Genomic DNA, 22,927 nt, shown 5'->3' with positions numbered 1-22,927 from the left:
TTGTTGCTGAGAATGTACGCCCTAACCAAAATAAGTCTCATAAAGGGAACATTGTGTCTCACGATAAGAAAGTAACTCATCCGGTTCAATACGTCCCTAAAAAGAAGAAAGATGGAGGTGAATCATCTAATCTCTAAACTAACATGCTAATGGGTTAACTCTTCCGGTCAAACGAATTGAGGTAGTAAAGTCGTTCTCAATACCGCTTACAGGGTTTGTGACCCAAAATTGTTTGCAAAATGTGGCACTCCCTATAAAGCGAACAGATGAAGGTTTTGATCCTAATGCTTACAGGCTATTTATAAAAGTTGGATACAATACTAATGAGCTATCAAAGTTAGGGAAACTACCATCAGAAGCTGCAACGAGACAACCACGTGAATGTTTGGGATACAAGCAACTGTCACCAGTGCGCATCTCTATAAGAAGGGCGAGCAACAATTATATCACTGTAGAAGATGAATCTGCCGCTTCTAACAAGCCTTCTGTCTTTGATCGACTTGGAAAAATCAATTGTGAGAACTTCCGTATTTGAGAGATTGGGTCCATTAAAGAAGGGGAATAAGTTCTAGAGAAATTAGCGAAATACAAGAACACCCGCTTCGCCCAAAATTTAGAAGATCTCTAAGGATTTCCAAAGTTTGGTTCCTTCTAGAATGAGGCGACAAACAAAACTTGTGGTTTCATGCAAAGAAGTACTGAAGGTAAAGCCATATAATGTGGTCTACACTAAGGAACACGACGAAGATGAAGAAAGTGTGGGTTCTTCGTATCATGTTACTGTACAAGGCGAGAATGGTGTTCCATCTTCAATGGAGGATAATGCAAAATTGGAGGATGTTTCACCGTATTATCACATATCCTTTAACGATGGGTACTCTCAAGAAGATGAAGATGCAGAAGATGCTCCACCTGAACTTGAAGAAGGATTGAAGACTACAGTTGATGCCTTAAAAGAAGTTAACCTTGGCACCGATGAAGAACCAAGACCCACCTACCTAAGTTCTTTACTAGAAGTTGATGAAGAAAACACTTATATTGAGTTACTCGAGGAGTTTAGGAATGTCTTTGCTTGGAGCTACAAAGAGATTCCTGGCTTGGACCCGAAAGTAGCAGTCCATCACCTTGTCGTCAAGAATGATGCTCGCCCTGTTAAACAAGCCCAAAGGCGCTTTAGGCTGCACTTAGTTCCCTTGATTGAAACCGAAGTTAACAAACTCATCGAAACTGGCTTTATTCGTGAAGTTAAATACCCAACATGGGTTTCAAGTATTGTCCCTGTAAGGAAGAAGAATGGCCAGATTCGAGTGTGCGCCGACTTCAGGGATCTCAACAATGCGTGTCCCAAAGATGAATTCCCGCTTCCTATTCCAGAGCTGATGATCGATGCTACTACTGGTATGAGGCAATGTCGTTTATGGATGGTTCGTCAGGTTATAACCAAATTCGCATGGCGCTAAAAGATGAAGAGCTTACTACATTCCATACCCCAGGGGCATTTATTGCTACAAGGTAATGCCTTTTGGCTTGAAGAACGATGGTGCTACTTACTAAAGGGATATGCAGAATATTTTTGATGATTTTCTTCACAAGAATATCGAATGCTATGTTGACGACTTGGTGGTAAAATCAAGAGAGAAGAGCGACCACTTGAAAGACTTGAGAATGGTGTTCGAGTTGCTCCGGAGGTACCAACTTAGGATGAATCCATTGAAATGTGCCTTTGGAGTTACTTCTGGAAAGTTCCTTGATTTTATTGTCCGACATAGAGGGATCAAAATTGATCAAGCCAAAGTGGATACCATTTTGAAAATGCCTGAGCCTCGGCATATTCACGAATTGAAAAGTCTGCAAGGAAAGTTAGCGTACCTTAGGAGATTCATCTCAAACCTAGATGGGAGGTGCCAACCATTCAATCGCCTTATGAAGAAAGGTGTCCCTTTAAAATGGGACCAAGCATGTAGCAATGCCTTTGAGAACATTAAATCCTGCTTGATGAAGCCTCCAGTTTTGGCAGTCCCTATACTTGGAAAGCCGTTGATATCATACATTTCAACATAAGAAAGGTCTGTTGGAGTGTTGTTGGCCCAAGAAAATAGTGAAGGGAAAGAAAACCCCCTTTACTACTTGAGCAGGATGATGACACCAAATGAGCTGAATTATTCGCCAATTGAAAAGTTATGTTTGGCGCTAGTCTTCGTAATCCAAAAGTTGAAGCACTACTTTCAAGCTCATGTTGTTCGTTTGGTTTCTAGTACAAATCCCATCAAGTTCGTGATGTCAAACCTATCCTTAGTGAGCGACTAGCAAGGTGGTACCTCCAGTTTCAACAATTTGAAATCGTATACATCCCTCAAAAGGCTATAAAAGGACAAGCGTTAGCGGACTTCTTGGCAGATCACCCTATACCTAATGGTTGGGAGCTAACTGACGAACTACCTGATGAGGACGCAATGGTTATTGAAGTTCAGCCTCCATGGAAGATGTACTTTGATGGTGCTGCATATCGCGGAGGAGCTGGTGCTGGTGTAGTATTTTTCACTTCTCAAGGTGAAGTTCTACCCTACTCTTTTACGTTGACGCAACTCAGATCTAACAACGTTGCTGAGTATCAAGCACTAATACTTGGGCTTGAAATGGCTGTCGAAATGAAGCGGTTGCAATTGCAAGTCTTTGGTGACTCTCAGTTAGTGGTCAATCAGCTTCTACGTAGTTACGAGGTCAAGAAGCCTGAACTACGCCCATATCATGATTACGCTAAAAAATTAATGAGGTGGCTCGGTGATGTGACTATTCAGCATGTGCCAAGGAAAGAAAATAAGAAGGCTGTTGCTTTAGCTGCCCTAACTTTGTCGTTAACTCTGCCTGATCAAGCACAAGTTACTGTCTGCCAAAAATGGGTAGTACCGCCGCCAAATGAGGCTGAAGGTGAAGAAAATAAACTCAAGCATCTTGTCGCTGTTTCTGAAGTTGAGAAAGAAGAATGGCAACAACTCATTATCGACTACTTATGCTATGGGATACTTTCGAAAAATCCAAGGAGAAGGACTGAAATCCGTCGTCGTGCACCTCGCTTCCTTTACTACAAAGATACTCTATACAGAAGGTAATTCGAGGGAGTACTCTTGTGATGCTTAGGGGAAGAAAAAGAAGCACTCCAAGCTTTGCAAGAGGCACATTATGGGGTATGTAGGTCACATCAGTCTGGACCAAAGCTCCACTTCCATATAAAAATGATGGGATATTATTGGCCAACGATGGTAAAATATTGCTTGGACTACGTTCGAAGATGCAAGGCTTGTCAATTCCATGCGAATTTTATTCATCAACCTTTTGAAGTGTTGCACCCGACTCCTCAACCTTCTGATGAACAAGATTTGTGATCTCTTTGGCTTCAAGCAACGTAACTCTTTGATGTACAATGCTGCCGCCAATGGTCTAGCTGAGGCATTCAACAAAACTTTATGCAACTTGTTAAAGAAAGTCGTATCCAAATCCAAACGAGATTGGAATGACCATATGGAAGAATATCTATGGCCATATATGATGACTCACCGCACGCCAACACAAACGACTCCTTATTCACTCATTTATGGAGTCGAAGCCGTCTTGCCACTCGGGCGTCAAATACCTTCATTACGAATGGCTATTCAAGAAGGGATCACTGATGAAGAAAATGCTCGACTTCGATTAGCAGAGTTGGAGGATCTTGATGAGAAGAGGTTGGAATCCCAACAGAGTCTTGAATGTTATCAAGCTTGATTGTCTCGCGCCTTCAATAAAAGAGTTCGCCCGAGATCCTTTCAAGTAGGGGATCAAGTCCTTGCCGTACGAAGACCCATAATTACTTCCCATAAACCTATAGGGAGGTTCACTTCAAAATGAGATGGGCCATATGTAGTACAAGAAGCTTATTCAAGTGGGGCTTACAAGCTAGTTGGTGCAGATGGCATGAGAATCGGCCCTATCAATGGCAAGTTTTTGAAGAAGTATTATCCTTGAAGTTGCAACGCTCCTTGACGCATGAGCCTAAACTGCATGTTTCTACACTCCTGGCCCGCATGAGTCTAAACTGTATACGACCCACCACCAAAAAAAAAAAGTCTGTTAGGTTGAAAACCTCGAAAGAGATGGCCTAGGCAAAAGTTAGGACATATAAAAAAAAGTCCGCTAGGTTGAAAACCTCAAAAGGGGTGGCCTAGGCAAAAGTTAGGACATAAAAAATAAAAATAATAATAATAAAAATCACCCATTCTGAATAGCGGTATGACTTGATCCTCTTCACCGAAGTACGTATGCAGCTTAGAGTCTCATTCTGAGTTTAGTCGCATCAGTTCAAAAGATACATATTGCCCTAGTCGTTGTCCAAATGAAGTATGATGGAAGTAATTCATTCAAACAACACTTGAAAATCAGGCTGGAGTTTCATTCTTCTTTTGAACTTTGGATCTCATATGACTTAGAGGGGGCAAGCTTTCATGATAAACCAGTATCTTCAATAGGGCGATTATAGTCTTTTAGGAGGCTACCAAGTATTTGCACTGAAGTTTAGGGATTTACTATGTCTTCATGTTCACCAAATCTTTAAGTCCTCCGGTCTTCAAGTTTGCTGCTCTTCAAGTTGAAATGTTTAAACCCTCAAAGTCTCCAAGTTGAAGTCTTCAAGTCCGTCGGTCTTCAAGTTGAAGTCTCCCAGTTGAGATCTTCAAGTCCGTCGATCTTCAAGTTGAAGTCTTCACGTTCGCCACTCTTCAAGTTGAAGTCTGCAAAGTCCGTCAAATCTTCAAAGTTTCCAAATATTCAAGTCAATGTCGTCAAGTCCACGAAGTCTTCAAGTTGAAGCTTTATAATTTTCCAATCTTAAGGTGGACATATAAGTCCCTTTGCACCTTAAGTTGGCCTCTTCGTGGGTTTGTCCTTAAAAGGAAACTATACCTTTCCAATCTTAAGGTGGACATATAAGTCTCTTTGCACCTTAAGTTAGCCTCTTCGTGGGTTTGTCCTTAAAAGAAAACTATAACTTTCCAATCTAAAGGTGGACATATAAGTCCCTTTGCACCTTAAGTTGGCTTCTTCGTTGATTTGTCCTTAAAAGGAAACTATAACTTTCCAATCTTAAGGTGGACATATAAGTCCCTTTGCACCTTAAGTTGGCCTCTTCGTGGGTTTTTTCCTTAAAAGGAAACTATAACTTTCCAATCTTAAGGTGGACATATAAGTCCCTTTGCATCTTAAGTTGGCCTCTTCGTGGGTTTGTCCTTAAAAGAAAATTATATTTTCCAATCTTAAGGTGGACATGTAAGTCTCTTGAGAGTAATCTCTTCGATAGTCGGGTCATTTTGAGAGTAATCTCTTCGATAGTCGAGCCACATTGAGAGTAATCTCTCCGATAGTCGAGGCACGTTGGGAGTAATCTCTCCGATGGTCAAGCCACATTGAGAGTAATCTCTCCGATAGTCGAGGCACATTGAGAGTAATCTCTCTGATAGTCGGGGCACATTGAGAGTAATCTCTCCGATAGTCAAGCCACATTGAGAGTAATCTCTCCGATAGTCGGGTCATTTTGAGAGTAATCTCTCCGATAGTCGGGTCATTTTGAGAGTAATCTCTCTGATAGTCGAGCCACATTGAGAGTAATCTCTCCGATAGTCAGGTCATTTTGAGAGTAATCTCTCCGATAGTCGGGGCACATTGAGAGTAATCTCTCCGATAGTCAAGCCACATTGAGAGTAATCTCTCCGATAGTCGGGTCATTTTGAGAGTAATCTCTCCGATAGTCGGGTCATTTTGAGAGTAATCTCTCCAATAATCGAGCCACATTGAGAGTAATCTCTCCGATAGTCAAGCCACATTGAGAGTAATCTCTCCGATATTCGGACAAAGATAAGTACTCATCCCCTCGTACCCCAAGATTATCTTCTTCATGCATGGACTATCTTATTAAACAAGAACAAATTCTTCTCGTTCGACCTAAAAAAAAGAACAGAAAACCCAAAAGAATTAAAGCGAAAAAAAATTACCTTTGCGTAGGCTTCCTAAAGGTTAGAAGTCTGAAGTAAGATCGACTTTGAGAATGCTGCGGGTTTATGCTCAATAAACATGAGCAGGCGACTTTATATAAGTGGTGAAAGGTGACGTTGAAGATCCTTTTGTCGATATGGGATCGGTGCTAAGGCGGCAACTATAGTTTGTCCCCAACATGGATTAGGCGTGAGTGGCTGACTTCAACAAGGAATCAAATAGCTTCCTTGTTTAAACCACGTAAAGGCTGGAGGAAAAAGCAGTCGTCGACGCGTCCAACATTAATGCGGAAACTACTCACAAATCTTTTCATATTGAGTTGCTCAGTTCTTTGCAAATGAAAGCCCATAGAGTTTCCATGCATTATTTTGTCTTATATGAGCTTATCTCTGATTTTGCTATTTGCTCACATGAATTAGTTGATTTAAATTAAGGTCTTGGCATGGGTTATACACTGAAAAAACGGTTTAATTTGAAAAGCTTGAGAATTTATAGCTTTTCATCTCTATGACAAGGGACGTGCGAGTTGCTCATTCTTTTAAACACCGTACTTCAAGCCTCGTCCTTGATAAGTTGATATTTTGAGAAATTTTGAAGTAGGAGCATTTGTAAACATTTAAATTTTATCGAATCTAAATCGATAAAATAATTTGGACTATATTTTAAATTCAATATATATTGGTCCAAACAAATATTATGGGCTAATATAATTGATTTAATTATATAATCCATATATATGGATTAAAAAAATAAGTCTTAATCCATTGGGCTAAAGTGATGAGCCCACTTCATTAAGCCCAAGATGTCATCTTCCTAGAGGCCCAATTCGGTGACACGTGTCATATGGCGTGGTACGCCAAGTCAAGCAGAAGAACCAATAGGATCATGCCACGTGTCAAAATGACAAGGCATGCCAAGTCACATTAAAAGGCCAATGAAATCGCGCCACATGTGCAAGTGACATGTTCTGGCCAATCAAATTGCGGCCATGTCACATTTCAATTTGATTGATCGGAAAGAGTTTATTCTTATCATAACTCTTCCCTCCCACAATTATAAATAGGGTCTTCTTAACCCAGAAAAGACACCAGAAGTTATAACAAGAAGCAAGAAAGAGCTCATGGATCAAACGCCACAAATTTCTCTACAAGTTTCAAGCTTCAAGCAATCAAGTTCAAGTTCAAGAAATCAAATTCAAGCTCAAGAACGAAAAACTTCAAGCTCAAGAACGAAGAACAAGTCAAGATTCAAGGAGTACGAGTTCAAATTAAAGTTCGTGCTAGTTGAATTCAAGATCATCGTTCCTGAAAACAAATTTAGATTCAAGATCAAGCTCAAAGGCCATTGGATTTATTTACTATTGGAAAGAAGAATCAGAGGATTCATAGAGATTGTACACTTAGAAATTTGAAATAAAATACTACGATTGTTGCAATATTTTTCAGTCTCGATTATTTTCCTGACGCAAATTTATTGTCTACAGTATTATAAGAAAGTATTCTTTCCATTTTTATTTAAATAATTATTTTAAGTGGACACAATTTTTTTTTTTAAAAAAAGATTGTAACGTGAATCAAAAGTACATATAAAAACATGTGATTTTGAATAATTCATGAAATTCTTTTTGATGTTATTAAATGTAACATGAAAGCTTTTGGTGAAAAATTAGTCATACAAGTTTAATGATAGAGTACCAGTGTTAGGTGACATTCTACACCTAAATGACGCACGTTGAATCATAGTAATTGTTTGTCAATTTGGCAGAATTTGACGTTATTGTGAAAACTTGATGGTGACATGATAAATGATTTGACGGCTGAGATTAATTGAAAGAATGGTGTATACCAAAATGTGTGTACGCACATTACAAACCAAAAGTTGCCCGTGCAGATATTCACTTTTAGATATTTCTGCCTAACCACATGGTTTCTCAAAGGGTATTTATGTAACTTGACGAAAATCTAACGCCGTCAGAACCGTCTTTTCATTTCTTTGTAGGCATGGTAAGGCAAACTGAAACTGTGCAACCCACTTGACGTCGACGTTTGTCTCTTAAGTCGAAAAATACCGAAAAATACTCAGCAGTTGCCACGTGTCAGTCCTTCAAATATGTCCTGATTCGGCCCAAACCCTCGATCTCCCTTCTTTTGATTCTCCTCAGTATACTGACTGACGTGGCATATCTCATCCTACGTGGATACTATGGGGCCTACATTTTGTCCACGTCATCCGCTTCGATTCGTCCCAACTTCCAAGTTTCTTATTATTACCTCATAATTAACTTTCCGTGGATATAGTAAAGTGTTTCTTCGCACAACCAAAATCTCCCTGTGAGAAAAATAGTTAGAAACCCCTTCTTGTTTTTACTCGATAAAGCAATTCATTTCTATATCTGTTCCTTAATTTTCTGTAAAATTCATTATGATATAATTACTAATTTTCTCTCCAAATCAGTTATCATGACTCAGTTGCTCTATTTTTTGCTGGGTTTAACGGAATTTCGATTGAAAAAGCAATCTCTTTAACTGCTTTCTCGATGACCTCAGAAGGTGCGTCTCTATTAATTATCATCAAATTCAAGTATATATTGTAGCTGTATGTCTATTTTTGTTTTTGGTATCTGTCTTTCTGCTATGCAATTGTATCATATGCTTAGTATTAGTCTCTGTGCTGGTTAGTACTAGGGTTTGGTGTGTAATTATTAAGTAGTATTTCAATATTATTGATTTTGTTATTCAATTGATCGTATATTTATGACAGTAGTGTCCGGGTCAGTTTGTGCGCACTTCTGTCTATTCCGCCGGGTACCTGCTACCTAGGTACTCGGTAGCTCTGCCTACTATGGTAATGGCTTAGGCTGATGAGAAGAAATTTACCTTGTGTTTTTACCTCGATTATTCGATTAATCGTCTAACATTTCTAATGTGGAATGGGTTTGAGAAGGTTTGTGTTATGAAGAATTTGGGTTCTTGATGAAGAAGCAATGCACAGTTTGTTTTAGCTGACAAGGATTTATGAGAGATTATGCCGGTACCACATCTTCCTTTGCATTAGTATTTTTGGATCTGGTTCACAGGGAGTGTTTCAATGACAATAGTTGGTGATGAAGAAAGAGAAATGCCAGATGAGGACAAGGTTATTGGAGATGGGATTTCACATGAGAGGCTAAATGTAGTTCAGGATAATAAGATTAACACTAATACAACCAATAGTGATAGAATAGATGTGAGAGGGAACACATTGCAAGCTCAAGGTGGTTTGAAATTGCAACAACAGCAACAGAGTCAAGGGTCGGTAGTTTGTTGGGAACAATTTCTTCATGTCACCTCCATTAAAGTGCTGCTGGTGGAGAATGATGATTCTACACGACATGTCGTCTCTGCTTTACTTCGAAATTGCAATTATGAAGGTTAGTTCTGTGTTATTTACTATTGTCAAGTTTGAGTTTTAGCTTGATGCAATGTTAGCAAATAGTTAAAATTGGATTTTTTTTTAAAAAAACTTAGGTTGTTCTTGTATCTGCATAGCTTTCCTTTTATCCTTTCAACTCTATCTTGCAATATTCAAATACAACTGGCTGAAAGATTAGCGAGATTTTACATCTGAGTTTGTTTTAATTTCTGGTTATGACTATTTGCGACCAATCGGATATTGCTTATAATATTGGGTACTTAAACAAGGATATTGAGGTATCATTTGCAGTATATTTGTTTGCATGTTTTATCACTAGATGCTAAACTTGAGTTGCATAATGGGTTGCCATTGTTTGTCAACCTGATGGATACCAGAGTAGTTTAAAGCTGAAGTCTTTTGGGGCTTTAATTGCGAAGCAGAATTAAAGTATTGCTTTAATAAAGGAAAGCACTAATGAAGAAAAAATAAAAAAATGCATGTGTAATGCAACAAAAACAACTATTGTAACAAAGGAATTGAAATAACTGCTATAATTTAGTGGAATATATGGAGTAAAAATCATATCAATCAAGTTGAAAAATCATCTTAAATTTCTGATTTAGATGAAAAGACACGGACAAAGGCTTTCAAAGAGAAATCCAGTAACGAATGAAATGAATAGTTGCGATTCTGCAAGGATCTTACCCCTCTTCTACTTCAGAATGACTCAAAGAGAAAGATCTCAAATATTTGTATAACTTAATGCATGTGGGGTTTTTTTTCCCCTCAGAACATCAATTTAATATTGCTTTTAAAAAAAATTGTTAGTATTAAATAGTTCTTTATGCTTGTCTCAGATGCTGCTAACCATGTTCTATATCATGTAAGTAGAGTTACTATACCATGTAACTAGAGTTACTTGAAGGGCAGCCAACTGCAACTGAAGAGCTGCTGAAATCCTTCTCCTGATCTAGCAACTTAGTTCCATTCTAAATTAAAATATAAATGGGTTGTGGTCATCTAATTGGTATCTAAATTTGTGAATCTTGTGGATGAAGCTATATACTGGCAGCAGAAATCTTTCATGATTTTCATACTGAAAAATATATCACTTCAACTTAATATGATGTTTCAAGTTTCATTTTGTGTGATATTTGGTCAGAGGAACCTAATTCGTTCTCTATGCTTTTCCCTTTTTATTACACTTTAAATGCATGAGTAGTATCTGTTGTATTTGTTGTAAATATCTTTTGTGTGGTTGCTCTCTTACCACTTTTGTATTCTTTATTATCATCTCATAAACCTTTGTTATTTGCAGTTATAGAAGCAGCCAATGGATTGCAAGCTTGGAAGATACTGGAAAACCTGACCAATCATATTGATCTAGTGTTAACAGAGGTTGTAATGCCTTGTTTGTCAGGCTTAGGCCTTCTATGCAAAATCATGAGCCACTACACACGCAAGACTATTCCTGTGATCAGTAAGTAACCCCTGCTAGTTTGGCCAATTCTTCTATTGTAAAACTCTTACTATACCATGTTTAATTTTGAATTGATACTATTAACACCTGATGAGGGCTATGTGTAGTGATGTCATCTCACGATTCAATGGGTTTAGTCTTCAAGTGTTTGTCAAAAGGTGCAGTTGACTTCCTGGTAAAACCTATACGGAAGAATGAGCTTAAGAACTTGTGGCAGCATGTGTGGAGAAGATGCCACAGTGTGAGACACCATTACTCTCAATATCATTTTTCTTGTAAGCTTCTTGGTGTAAAATGAATGGATGATGCATTGATGTCCATCAACATACCTAAATAATCAGTTAGTGTTAGTTATGGAGATTAGTCTCTGCTAATTTGTTCAGTGGGCTGTTTTTCTAGTTATTGGCTGTTTCTTTAGTTGTGTGTAATATGCCATTTCTGTAGTCTGTACTCACCTTTTAAAGCTAGCCTTCCCAGTATTTTGGTGTACTAATGTGATTGATTTGTTTTCATTTTCTCAGTCTAGTGGAAGCGGGAGCGAAAGCGGTACTCAAACCCAAAAATCTATAAAATCAAAAAGCAGTGAGAAGTCTGAAAACAACAGTGGTAGCAATGGCGGGGAAGATAATGGGAGCGACGACCTAAATGCTGGTAACGGCAGTGATGATGGTAGTGGCACACAGGTACTGCCATTTGGTTGACTTCACTAAAAATAAAAGAACATTGTGCAAAATCTGCCTTTTAGCTTATTTGTCATTTATTCATATGCAGAAAATAACAAATGATAGCAACAGTCTCCAAAATGGGCTAGGACTCCTCTTTCATATTTATTTGAAGCATTAGATAATTGAGGTGATTTCCTTTTTTTTTCTTCGGAATGTTCTACTGATTAGTACATGTAGACGAGAGTCTGAGACAGTATATTGACACATTTAGAAATTAGAACACTAATTTCTGCAGAAAATAAACGAGGTAGAAATATAAGACTTCATTTGAGTTAAGAGTGCATTGGTTAGTCCATTGTGAGTTAAGATAATTTTAGATGTCCCAGCAATTGAAACCAGTGCTTATATAAGTTTCTTACAGAAAGGAAAGAAGTAAAAACTCCAAAATTTATTGTGTTTTTCCTTAGTCACATTATCATTACGGTTCAACATAATAGTTCTATAATGGTATCCCCGTTAAGCATTAAAATTCCAATGATTAATGACCAATAGAAGTACATAATGATTTGAATAATATTTTTTCCCGAGTCTGAAATTTTTATGATGCAGAGTTCCTGGATAAAGCAAGCTGTTGAAGTTGATAGCTCTCAGGCAGTGCCTCCACAGAATATGTTACCAGAGTGTTCAGACAGCACTTGTGCACAGGTTCTTCATTCAAATGCAGAAACCGCTGCTAACAGGAGCGCAGACATAAACGCCAAAAGAAAATGCCAAGAAGGAGAAGAAAAACCTGGTAATGATTATTACTCATCTTTTTCTCCTCTTTGGTTCTAGCTTCTCTTGGTTGACTGAAATGTATCTATCATGTGTTTCATTGCAAAAGGAAAACCCTACCTCATAGGCATACCTAGAAATCAGAAGTCACAATCTGAAAATGCAATTCAGATTCCATTCAAACTTGTTAGTGCGAAACAGAAGAGTCTGCTGGAAATAGATTCCAATGCAAGCAGTTTTAAGATGGATAAACACCAGGCAAATCTAGATGGTAATTGTCCATCCACTGAATATCATGATGTGACTGCTGAGACGACTCATCCTCGGAGTGACAGCAGAGAGCTGAACAAAGCTGTATTAGAAATCAATAATGCATCCATTAATGAATCTAAACAGCCAGTTCTTGAGCTAAGTTTGAAAAGGCTAAGAGGACCAAAAGAACCAGGAAAAGCTGCTCAAGATGATCGCAATGTTTTGAGAAGATCAGATCTTTCAGCTTTCTCAAGGTTTGGAGACAATAGTTACTAGTTTATGCTTTCTAAACTATTTTATCAGAGCTACTGCTGACTTCCTTTGTTGGATGGGTAACTTTCAGCAATTTACCTTTTGCTCTGTGGGTGGGCCATTTTGCAGGTATAATTCGTCCTCAAACCCTACTAGGACTCCTCATGGGATCACCCTAAGTAGTTCTTTAATTGATAATAGCCAAGAAGTTGCCAAGAAAGAGTTGGTATGTGATATTCCAACTCATACAAATAAGAAATTACAACATCCGACCTCAAATGGAATTGGCAATAACATAGATCTGGGATCCACTACTAATAAACTTTCTAAGGAACTATTCCTTTCTAGAGATAAGTCAGAAGCAACATCGACAATTAATGGTTTGCAACCATCGTCAGCTTTCAAGCCTGTAAAAATTGACTTCAGAATCTCCCCTCAGCAAGGACCACAAGTTAAGCCTTGTAACATGCAAGCCACAGCCAATCTTGCTCAGCAAGGCTCTCACACTGACATCCTAATTCAGCACCCTCATCAGCACCACCGATATCATCATGTCAACGACCTGGATCAGCATTGCACTTCCAACCATGTTGATTGCTCATTGAAAAAACTGGCTGTGGGTGGACCAAGTTGCACTTCGTCCAATATTCTAGCTAGGCCTTGTGAAGGGAACCCTGAATATCAGAGTTTGAACAGAAGTGCTTCTGGTAGTAACCACGGAAGCAATGCGCATGATGGAAGCTGCACGGCTATAAATGCTGGAGGCACAAATGGGGAAAGTGATAATGGATTAGCTGGCAAAAATAGAAGTGGTGATGCCAGTGGCAGTGGTTGTGGAAGTACGATAGATCCTTCTAAACTTGCGAAAGCAGCAGCCTTGACCAAATTTCATCAGAATAAGAAAGAAAGAAGCTTTAAGAAAAAGGTATATTGGAACATACCATTTGTAGCTTATCTATCCTAATCTTGCTTTCATCAGTGACCTATCCTATTCCTACTTTTCTTGTGAATCTTTGTGCTGAAGTACCTTTGGCATCAGCATATTACACTGAGAGTCTCCTAATTCACTTTTATAAGACACATAAAATCTCAACAGCCATTCATTTTATTTTTTTTGGTAAATAAAGAATTTTACTAACCAAAACGTAAATATGTACAGCTCAAGGTGTAGAAAAAAACATAAAATGGGCTAACTCTGAACAAACAGGTCCCAGAGTTTAGCTAACTAACATCTGCAGACAACTTGCACCCCTCTTTTCCCCTCCTAGTCGCTATTGCTTGTTACACATATAAGTTCTAAGGATAGAAGTTCAACTGATTCTTCATACTTCCCCTCTAAAAGATATCCTGGATCAATTGCCTTGTCATTACATCACTGTCTCGCTGCTTGTGTTGGAAGCACCTATAATTTATTTCCTTCCATATATTGATATGTGCACCCTGCTAGAGACATTTGATATACTTCAGCTGCGACAGACTTTCATCTAGCATTTGCCACAGCCCATCTGATTTCTTCTTGCCAATGCCCTGCCACCCTCTGAATTTCTTGCCACCCTCTGAATTTCTTGCCACATTAGTATTCTATTCCAGATGTTTACAGACACATTACACTCAAAGAATAGATGGGATATACTTTTTTTCTTCTATGTTGCACAGAGGACAGATTTTGTCAGTGACTACTCCCCACTTAGCTAGTCTATTTTTAGTAGGTAGCTTCCCATGCAGTGCTAGGATGAGAATAAATGTCCATTTGGGCATCCCCTGATTATTACACACTAATCTTCTCCATTCCATTTTTTGAAATAGCCCTCGCATGCTGATGTACATCTTTGTAGAGAAAACCTCACCCTGTTTTAGATCATGGGTAATCCAAAAGATCCGGAAGGCAGCCAAGTTCATTTCTTATGCTTTAGAGTTAATTTCTACTCTAGTCCATTGCACACAGACACAGCGTGATATAATAGTATAATTCTGCAATTTCATCGTCATCTTATGACCATGACTCCCTTAAATTAATTCGTTGGTAAATGATAGTATCTGTTGTAGTTTTCTAACAAGTAGTACTCCCTCCACATAAAATTAGGTGTCACAAGTAGATTGACATGAAATAAATTAGGCAAGAGCTGAAAATTTAATTTATCTTGATGGAAGTGGAAACTTTTGGATCAATTTAAAATAAATTGATGGTTAAAGTGCAATTTTTATTCATAAGGAAGCAGATCAGTCAGTATACTATTGTCATACCTGGTCAATGTGTTTATTTGGTGTTATATGTAGATGGCATAACCATTTTAGCCAATGACTATGAGAAAATCCAGTTAAAAAAGATATCAAACCAGTCATTTTCAAACCAAGTATTTAGGAAATCTAAAATACTTTCCTGGTTTGAGGTCACCTAATGGAGAAATGATACTGTTATTTCACAAAAGAAGCATGCATTAGCTATTTTTAAAGAATATGATGCAGTGCAACGTATTGAGTCCCATTGATCCGAATAGTAAACTGTTGTCAAATCAGGCAAAGCCATGTCTAGATCCAAGTCTCCACATAGTTGGGTTAAAGGCTTAAAGCACTAAAAAAGGAGCTCTTCGTTTGCTGCTTTTGGCAACCGGATAAAACCATTGGCTTATAGTAATATTCTAGAATTAGAGGCTGCAAACAAAACTTAAGTCGAGTTACTTTTATTTAAGTCCATTAATTTCTGCAAAAGTTTCTACTCATAGTGGGAAGAATATACCAATCCTTCACTGATTGCAGAGGCTATATCATGTAAAAGGTATGTATAGTCACTGTTTATTCTTCATATGCTCTAATATTAGTTCCAAATTTACTTATATTTGTGCCTCTTTGATGAATAAATGGCTCTGTATATTCCCCTGGTTCCAGTTTGCTTCGCGCTCTTAATTGACACCTTTCTATATTAAAAAGCTGACAATTTACCTTTTCCATGCTGCATTGACGTGACTTGTTGAAGGTCCCACGGAATCAAAAACAAGTCGTTTGCTACAAGAGTACTTTTCATATTTTATGTATATCTAGCTTACGTGTCGGAAATCTTCCGTTTTTAAATTGTCTGGTCAAAGATGCTTAAAAAAATTGAGATGGAAGGAGTAACAGTAGAAACTTTTTCCTTTTAACCTGCTTAGCTGCCAACAGTATCAGGTTTTTCTGAATCCAAAATACAAAGACACATCAGAAGAAGTAAAAGAAGGAAAGGGAGTTGATTATGTGATTCCCGGAGGGATAGGCTTCTTGGAACTTTGACGTGCAAGTGACAGTTAACTTTAGCAATATAGTTTAAAAGTTTTCAGCGGCTTTTGGATCCTCAAAAGATTCCAAAAGAACGAGATGCCAATTTGGAGGACATTTTAAAATAGTTATGGATGGATGAAAATTTCTTATGCATGTGTGATTCCATGGTTGAAATGTAGAAGTACTACCGGGGTGTTAAGTGATAAAAGGATGCCTACCAAAGTGAAAGGTAAGTACCGTAGAATAGCTATAAGACCGGCTATGTTATATGGTAGTGAATATTGGCTGCTAAAGTCCAACATATCCGCAAAACTAGTGTTGCAGAAATGCGAACGCTAAGTGGGATTGCGGTCATACAAGATTAGATAAGATTAGAAATGACCACATTCGCCAGAAGGTGCAAGTAGCATGCATTGAGGATAAAAATGAGAGAATGTTGCTTGAGATGGTTTGGTCTTGTCCTGCGTCGACCTATAGATACACCGGTCCCTAGGTGTGAAACTGTAGTGAGGGAAGGTGTTAAAAGGGGACGGGGTAGGTCCAAAATCATAAGGAAGGAAGCTATCTCGAAAGACCTTCAAATCCTTGGAATCAATGCAGACTTAACTAAAGATAGGGCACAATAGAAAGGAAGATCCATATAGTTGATACCTACTAGTTGGGAATAGGTTTAGATGCTAGAGAATTTTCAATGTTGTTATCATTATTATTATTATTATTATATACATTTATTTATTTATTTATTTATTTTTACTTGATTTTGGTAATGATGATGATTTGAGTAGAGCTTATAGAAAGAAATGAGGATTCATATTGCTGACCTCGACTTGTTTGGGACTGAGGTATAGTTGTTTTTGTTGGTGTTTGATTCTTTTGAGTATGAAATGAGCTGAGTATGTATGTCAAATGACACTTCTATGTTCTTTTATCTAAGTTATAAACTGATAACTAACATCGTGGATCAAACTGTTACTTTTGCAGGGAAATGGACTGTAATTTTTAAATTCAGATAGGCAGTACTTGAAGCATCATGTATGAACCTCTTGAGCAAATTGTAAGAGAACTGATTTTTCTGCTTCAAAGTCAAGTGATCCTAACTAGTTGAAGCTGGTCTACTACCTCTCTGCATCATACAGTTGATTGTGAGGAACACACATATTTCCAGTTTCAGTAATCTTCCTGCTGTATCTTGCATGCCGACATTCAGAAACTGATAGGAGTGCCTTATATGCGTAGGGAGTTGAATTTTAGAAGGAATAAGGTGACCTCAAAAGAGAACATGAGCTGTAGACCTAAAAGCTATCTGGCAAATTGCATGCAACAATCATGAAGTTCTTCATTTTCTGCTATTTTGCTGAAGTCAAATGGCTAAACCATACATTTGTGCCAGGATAGCGTAGTCGCAGTAATCTTTTTTTCCTTGAATTGTATCTTTTGATTCGGTACCAAACAGAAAGAGGATAGCAGAACTGTATCGAGGATATTTTCTGCGGCAGTCAGAGCTAAACAACCCAAGTAATACTGCAGAATGATGATTTAGAGTCGTACTTCCTGATCCTGCATGCATCAAGTTTTATTGTTCATAATAGTGTCTTGTACTGTGAGGATCTGGTCATGTAAAACATATAGTCAGATTTAACCATTTATTCCTGGCAGATATTCACTGTGCCAGTAATCGTGACTTGTTATTTGGGGGGGGGGGGGGGGGGGGGAGTGTTCTGCTGTTGCCTTCTATAATAACAACTTGTCACTCTTCATCTGTGTTTAATGAACAAAATATATATGGTTTGATTCTGTTTTTGATCGATTTGTGTGTATGACATTCTGACGCTCGGATTCCGCTCTGTTTAGCATTTTGGATTCCAGCAACAATTGGATCTCTTCAGCGAATTGGTATGAACCATTCTTTGCCATGAAATGTTTTAGTATCTCATGTTACATGGTTGCTATTTGAAGGCTTGAAGCTTATTTCTTCCTACACAAATCAGCAAAATACTACCGAAGAAAGAAGAAAAGTTGAGCATGTGGGTTCCATCTGACCTCATGTACAAAACAAGGAAAATGGTGTTTGGTTATTCCTCATGCTTATCTTTTTCTCGTCTTTTGTTGGTCGGTACTTACCAAGAAGGTAATCACCCATTTGATTAGCTTCCATATTCTGTTTGTTTTGTCTCCCTTTTCCTGCAGAGCCATCTTATCCCAAACTCATCGTATCCTTTCTACTATAGATAGTTGACTACAATAATGCAAAAAGGGAGCAACCTTTTACGTAAATTGCTTGTGCTTTGAGCTACTAGTCTAGTTTTGATTTTATCACCCATGTGCTTGTTGATGCCTAATTATGGCTATTCGACCATTTCCACAAATTACTACCCGTTGTTCTATTAGTCTGTTCCTAAAAGCGACAAATTCTATATGTGAAGATAGTTTAACTTTAGACTTTTTCATTTCACAAAAAATTTCATACCATATTTGAAATCACAAGCTTCAAACAAAATTCTTTCTTATATGTCAATTACCACACAAATTGAAGCGGAGGGGGTAGTATTTCTATTCTCTTTTTGTCTTTTCCTTCGATTTTGCTCCCTATTATGACCGTCACCATTCAGTTGTATTAAATTGATCGTCGGCAATCTAGTGAATGGATCGTCAATATTGATTCCAATTAAAAGAATTAACCATGCCGGTGCTTTTTTTCCCCTTCTGGATAACTAAGCACAAAATAAAGACGAAGCCATTGTAAGAAAAAAGAAGAGAAAGAAAAGACAAATTTAAAAATATCGGAGTAATTAATTTAATTCAATGGACATTGCATGTTGATAATTAATAATCAATACTTCCTCCTTTCCACTAAGTCACCATTTTACCTTTGATACACTTATTAAGGAAATACGAATTTCTAGGAAAAAAATATATTTATTAAATTAATCTTAATTAATTATTAACTTGACACGTTGGAATATGTAAATAAGGATAAATTTTATAAAATAAAATTAATTTTTTTTTGATAATGTAAATAAACACTTATTTTGAACTAAATTAAAAAGATAAAAGATCGCGGAATAACTTAAATGAGATTTAAGGTTCTAAAGTTTCAGGGATGTGTCATATATATCTCCCTAAGTTCCATGTGTTTACTTGCTACCCACCAAGTAATGTATATGGCGATATGCTGGCAAATGGCAATGAATCAATACACACCACCAAAAGCCCTTCCCAATACTGTATATGCATAGGTGTTGTGTTTCCCTATCTAAATGTATATGCAATTTTATATCCTCTTCAAGTTCCTCCATTTCTTTTATACCTAATCCTTGAAACACCACATAAGAAGGTTCATCTATTTCTTCTAACTGCTTTATAAGTACATCAAATGGGCTTAACACGGCCTTGACGGAGGCAAATTTCGGTCCGAACTTTACTCTGATCGAATGAAACTCTTCTTCTTTCTTCTCCCAGTCCTGAAACTCGGCCCGGGCCCGTTCTCTAGCTAACAACTGTAGTTCCTCTTCCCGTTGGGCTTTTTCCATTGCTCGTTCTTCTCTCCTTTTTTTCACCTTTTCGATTTCGGCCATTTGTTCTCTCTGCCTATGCTTCTCTGCCTTCATCGAGAAGGTATCGAGCGGCACGCCAAGTGTGACTACGTCTCGTTCGATTTTCTTCTTCCACACGAATTTCTCGTTCAGATTTGAATCTCCGAATGGATTTGAATCGTTAGAGTAACCGCAAACTTTCTGTACTTTCAGCTTTTGTCGCGACTTTCATTGCCTTCTTCTGTGCTTTCTTAGCTATATATAATGTGATTTCTTCTTCAGTAATTCTCCTCTTTTTCTTCTTCTTTCGCTCGTCGTCAGTACTCTCTTCATCGGAATAATCATAGTCTCTCATTCTGCTTTTTGCTTCGGCGGCCGAGGGATTTGGTTAGAGGTCGAATAATTGGGTTTTCGAGAAAAAACGCAAGTGGCCTGTGCTTTTATAAAAGAGTTACTACTATAATACTTGGCGCGCGTTTGTACATAATAATTGTAAAATAACATATAAATGGTATTTGAAAATTAAAGTTGTGTTTGTACATAAATATAATTTAGAATTATTTTTTTGAGTGATCTAGAGTGAATATTTTGAAAAATAAATTTTTGGAGTTTTTCGCAAAAAATTTAAATTTATTTTTAAGTGAAAATTAAAAATTTTATGCCCAAACATGAATTTCGAAAATTTCAAAAGTGAATTTTTTTCAAAAAAAAAGTAAAAGAAATTCATGGCCAAACGGGCTTAAAAACCCCGCTAAACTATCAACTTTTTTTCAGTTAAATTATTATGTGTCATTCAGCGCACGTTAGAGTGCATGTGCTAACGTACGCCAACTGCCATGGGGAGGAGACGATTGAAGAGAATTGCAACCACGAGCCAAGTAACTGATTACGCAGGAACAAACACTCCAATTATGAGGAATGAGAGCAATATGGTTAGAGATCAAGGGGAAGCTCCAATGGAATAGTGGCCGCCATTGTCAACCACGAAGGAAGGTATGAAAACTCCACTGGATAAGGGTAATCATAGTGGTAAAGTAGTTGTTAATGGTCCGATGATACATGCAAGCCCTAATGTAAGCAAAAAAATGTGACAATTGGTAAGAGTTCTGTACCAATTACTGGTGAACTGGGAGGGGGGGAGGGGGAAGGGACTACAACAGAGATAACTAAACCTCAAGTGAATTTGCCTTCTATAGAGGCTGATAAAGGGCAGAAATAGTGGGCAAATCTATTCGTGGGATCGAAGTTTACAGCAAAAGGTATGGATCTGAGTTTTATTGCACCAACTATAAAAAATGGTGAGCTGATTGTGGAACTCTGCAAGGAAGAAATTAAGAAGGAGACTCAGAAGTGGAAGCAAGCGTTAATTCTGTATGTTGTTGGAGGAAGTCCAACAATAGGTGTCATGGAAAGGTACATTGCTTCAGTATGGAACTTTGTAGCAAAGCCTAAGGTGTATTTTCACAATGATGGATATTTTGTGGTTCGTTTCAATTCTATTGAAGATAGGGATGAAGTGATGTATTCAGGACCTCACATGTTGAATAACAAGCCTATCATTGTCAAAATGTGGTCTGCTAATTTTGACTTCAATAAAGAGGTGCTTCAAACTATACTAGTGTGGGTCAAATATCCTAATTTGCTTTTGAATTGCTGGGAAAATAGGTCACTAAGTAGGATAAGTAGTGGTTTGAGAATCCCTCTATATGTTGATGCTTGTACTACTCAAGTTGATAGGATCTCCTATGCAAGAGTATTGGTGGAAATGGATGTTACTAAAGAGTTGCCTAGGTCCATCAAGGTGACTGATCCAAATGGGAGGGAGTTTATTCAGGAAATAGCATATGATTGGGTCCCTGAGTTCTATACTAAATGTATGCAAGTTGGCCACAAATGCAGAGTAGATGAGCAGCTAGGACCAAAACTGAAGGCTAAGAATGCAAAGCAGAAACAGGAATGACAACCTAAACCTGTACCCAAAGTGCAGGAAATTGTTGTTAAGGAGCAATCGAAGTTGATAGAGCCTAATATTGAAGGAAATGCTAGCACTAGTACATTGGTTGCTAGTGCTGGTATAGGAGCACTGAAAGGAAATAAAGAACAAGTGTGGCAGACTGTTATAAGAAAGTCAGTAGCTAGAAGCAGAGAGCGGCAACCAGTTAATGCAGTCAATGTGCTTAATGGTTTTAATCTTCTCACAGAGTCTAAACTGCAGCTAGCAATGCCAAGACAAATGGAGGAAGGAACAAGTAGACAGCGAGGTAATAATGGGCAGGAAGGGACTATGCAACCCCTTTTCATACCTGTATGAAGCTAGTAACTTGGAACATAAGGGGCTTAAATAAATCCCCTAGACAAAAATAGGTGAAGTGGTTCATTCGAAGTAATAAAGTACATATGATTGCATTATTAGAGCATAAAATAAAAGAACAGAAGGTTATGCAAATTATAAGAAAAATTACACCTGGATGGGCATGCTTAGACAACTATGAATATAGTAGTAGAGGAAGAATATGGTTGCTATGGGATTCAAGTGAAATAGACTGCATAGAGTTGTGTAGAACTTCTCAAATTATACACACTTCAGTTTATGTTAGGAGATTGGATATGAGGTTCACTTTTACAACTGTATATGGATTGCATAGTTTGGAAGATAGAAGAAGTCTGTGGGGTGAACTGACAAGATTACACTCTATACAGCAAGGGCCATGGTTGATAATGGGGGATTATAATGCCATTAGATTAGGGGAAGATAGACCAATTGGTAATCCTGTGCACGAGCTGGAGGTCAAAGACTTCAATGAGTTTATTGAAAGCATTGGATTGACAGAAATGAAAACTAGTGGAAGGAGCTTTACATGGACAAATAGACACACTTATATCAAGATTGACAAAGCTTTGATTAATGCTGAATAGATGTTGTCCATGCCACACTTAGAGGTATGGATTATGGATCCACATTATTCTGACCATTCCCCACTGAGTATAGCACTGGAGGAGGATGAAGATTGTAGTCCTAAGCCATTCAAATTTCTAAATCATCTAGTTGAACATGATGAGTTTATAAAGATAGTAAGTAAAGCATAGGAGAGGCCACAGGAACAAAACAATATGAGGAATGTCTGGCAGAAACTAAAAAGAGTGAAGCAGGCTATGAAGGTGTTAAACAATAATAAGTATAATGCCTTTGGTGATCGGATCAAGGTATGTAGGCAAAGACTAATTGCTTTGCAAGAACAAATGAAGGATCCTGGTCAATCTGAGGCCCTAGTAGCTGATGAAAAAGAAATGAAAGTATAGTTGGA

At 37.8% G+C, this 22,927-nt stretch overlaps 3 protein-coding genes across 4 annotated transcripts; all 3 read left to right on the top strand.

Moving 5' to 3' along the window:
* Window positions 1-656: 656 nt before the first annotated feature.
* Window positions 657-3,110, top strand: LOC138904525 (uncharacterized). The gene is made up of 4 exons (XM_070193032.1): window positions 657-1,309; window positions 1,375-1,512; window positions 1,557-2,007; window positions 2,256-3,110. The coding sequence occupies exons 1-4, from the start codon at window positions 657-659 to the stop codon at window positions 3,108-3,110; spliced, it is 2,097 nt and encodes a 698-aa protein (XP_070049133.1).
* Window positions 3,111-8,303: 5,193 nt separating this feature from the next.
* On the top strand, window positions 8,304-17,893 carry LOC104088518 (two-component response regulator-like APRR7). Of its 2 annotated transcripts, XM_009593216.4 has the most exons (9): window positions 8,304-8,570; window positions 8,965-9,430; window positions 10,733-10,894; window positions 11,002-11,135; window positions 11,416-11,577; window positions 12,169-12,352; window positions 12,443-12,839; window positions 12,967-13,762; window positions 17,071-17,893. In XM_009593216.4, the coding sequence occupies exons 2-9, from the start codon at window positions 9,109-9,111 to the stop codon at window positions 17,083-17,085; spliced, it is 2,172 nt and encodes a 723-aa protein (XP_009591511.1). In that variant the 5' UTR covers window positions 8,304-8,570; window positions 8,965-9,108; the 3' UTR covers window positions 17,086-17,893. The 2 variants fall into 2 exon arrangements, with proteins under 2 accessions (XP_009591511.1, XP_070051214.1); XM_070195113.1 differs by lacking the exon at window positions 8,304-8,570 and having other exon boundaries at window positions 8,785-9,430.
* A 2,990-nt stretch (window positions 17,894-20,883) lies between these two features.
* Window positions 20,884-22,538, top strand: LOC104088537 (uncharacterized). The gene is made up of 3 exons (XM_070193031.1): window positions 20,884-21,504; window positions 21,610-21,883; window positions 22,036-22,538. Exons 1-3 carry the CDS (start codon window positions 20,884-20,886, stop codon window positions 22,536-22,538), a joined length of 1,398 nt encoding a protein of 465 aa, XP_070049132.1.
* Window positions 22,539-22,927: the final 389 nt, after the last annotated feature.

Source organism: Nicotiana tomentosiformis, chromosome 2 (assembly GCF_000390325.3).
Source record: "Nicotiana tomentosiformis chromosome 2, ASM39032v3, whole genome shotgun sequence".
Classification (NCBI taxonomy): Eukaryota; Viridiplantae; Streptophyta; class Magnoliopsida; order Solanales; family Solanaceae; genus Nicotiana; species Nicotiana tomentosiformis.
This window is presented reverse-complemented; position numbering and strand designations above follow the sequence as displayed.

Coding starts and splice junctions, on each gene's coding strand:
- LOC104088518 (XM_009593216.4), top strand. CDS start 9,109: ATGACAATAGTTGGTGATGAAGAAAGAGAAATGCCAGATGAGGACAAG. Junction 10,895..11,001: donor CAAGACTATTCCTGTGATCA/GTAAGTAACCCC, acceptor GGCTATGTGTAG/TGATGTCATCTCACGATTCA. Junction 12,353..12,442: donor AGAAGGAGAAGAAAAACCTG/GTAATGATTATT, acceptor TCATTGCAAAAG/GAAAACCCTACCTCATAGGC.
- LOC138904525 (XM_070193032.1), top strand. CDS start 657: ATGAGGCGACAAACAAAACTTGTGGTTTCATGCAAAGAAGTACTGAAG. Junction 1,513..1,556: donor GGGGCATTTATTGCTACAAG/GTAATGCCTTTT, acceptor TACTTACTAAAG/GGATATGCAGAATATTTTTG. Junction 2,008..2,255: donor CCTGCTTGATGAAGCCTCCA/GTTTTGGCAGTC, acceptor TTTGGTTTCTAG/TACAAATCCCATCAAGTTCG.
- LOC104088537 (XM_070193031.1), top strand. CDS start 20,884: ATGGATCTGAGTTTTATTGCACCAACTATAAAAAATGGTGAGCTGATT. Junction 21,505..21,609: donor TCTATACTAAATGTATGCAA/GTTGGCCACAAA, acceptor CCCAAAGTGCAG/GAAATTGTTGTTAAGGAGCA. Junction 21,884..22,035: donor AGGAACAAGTAGACAGCGAG/GTAATAATGGGC, acceptor TTGCATTATTAG/AGCATAAAATAAAAGAACAG.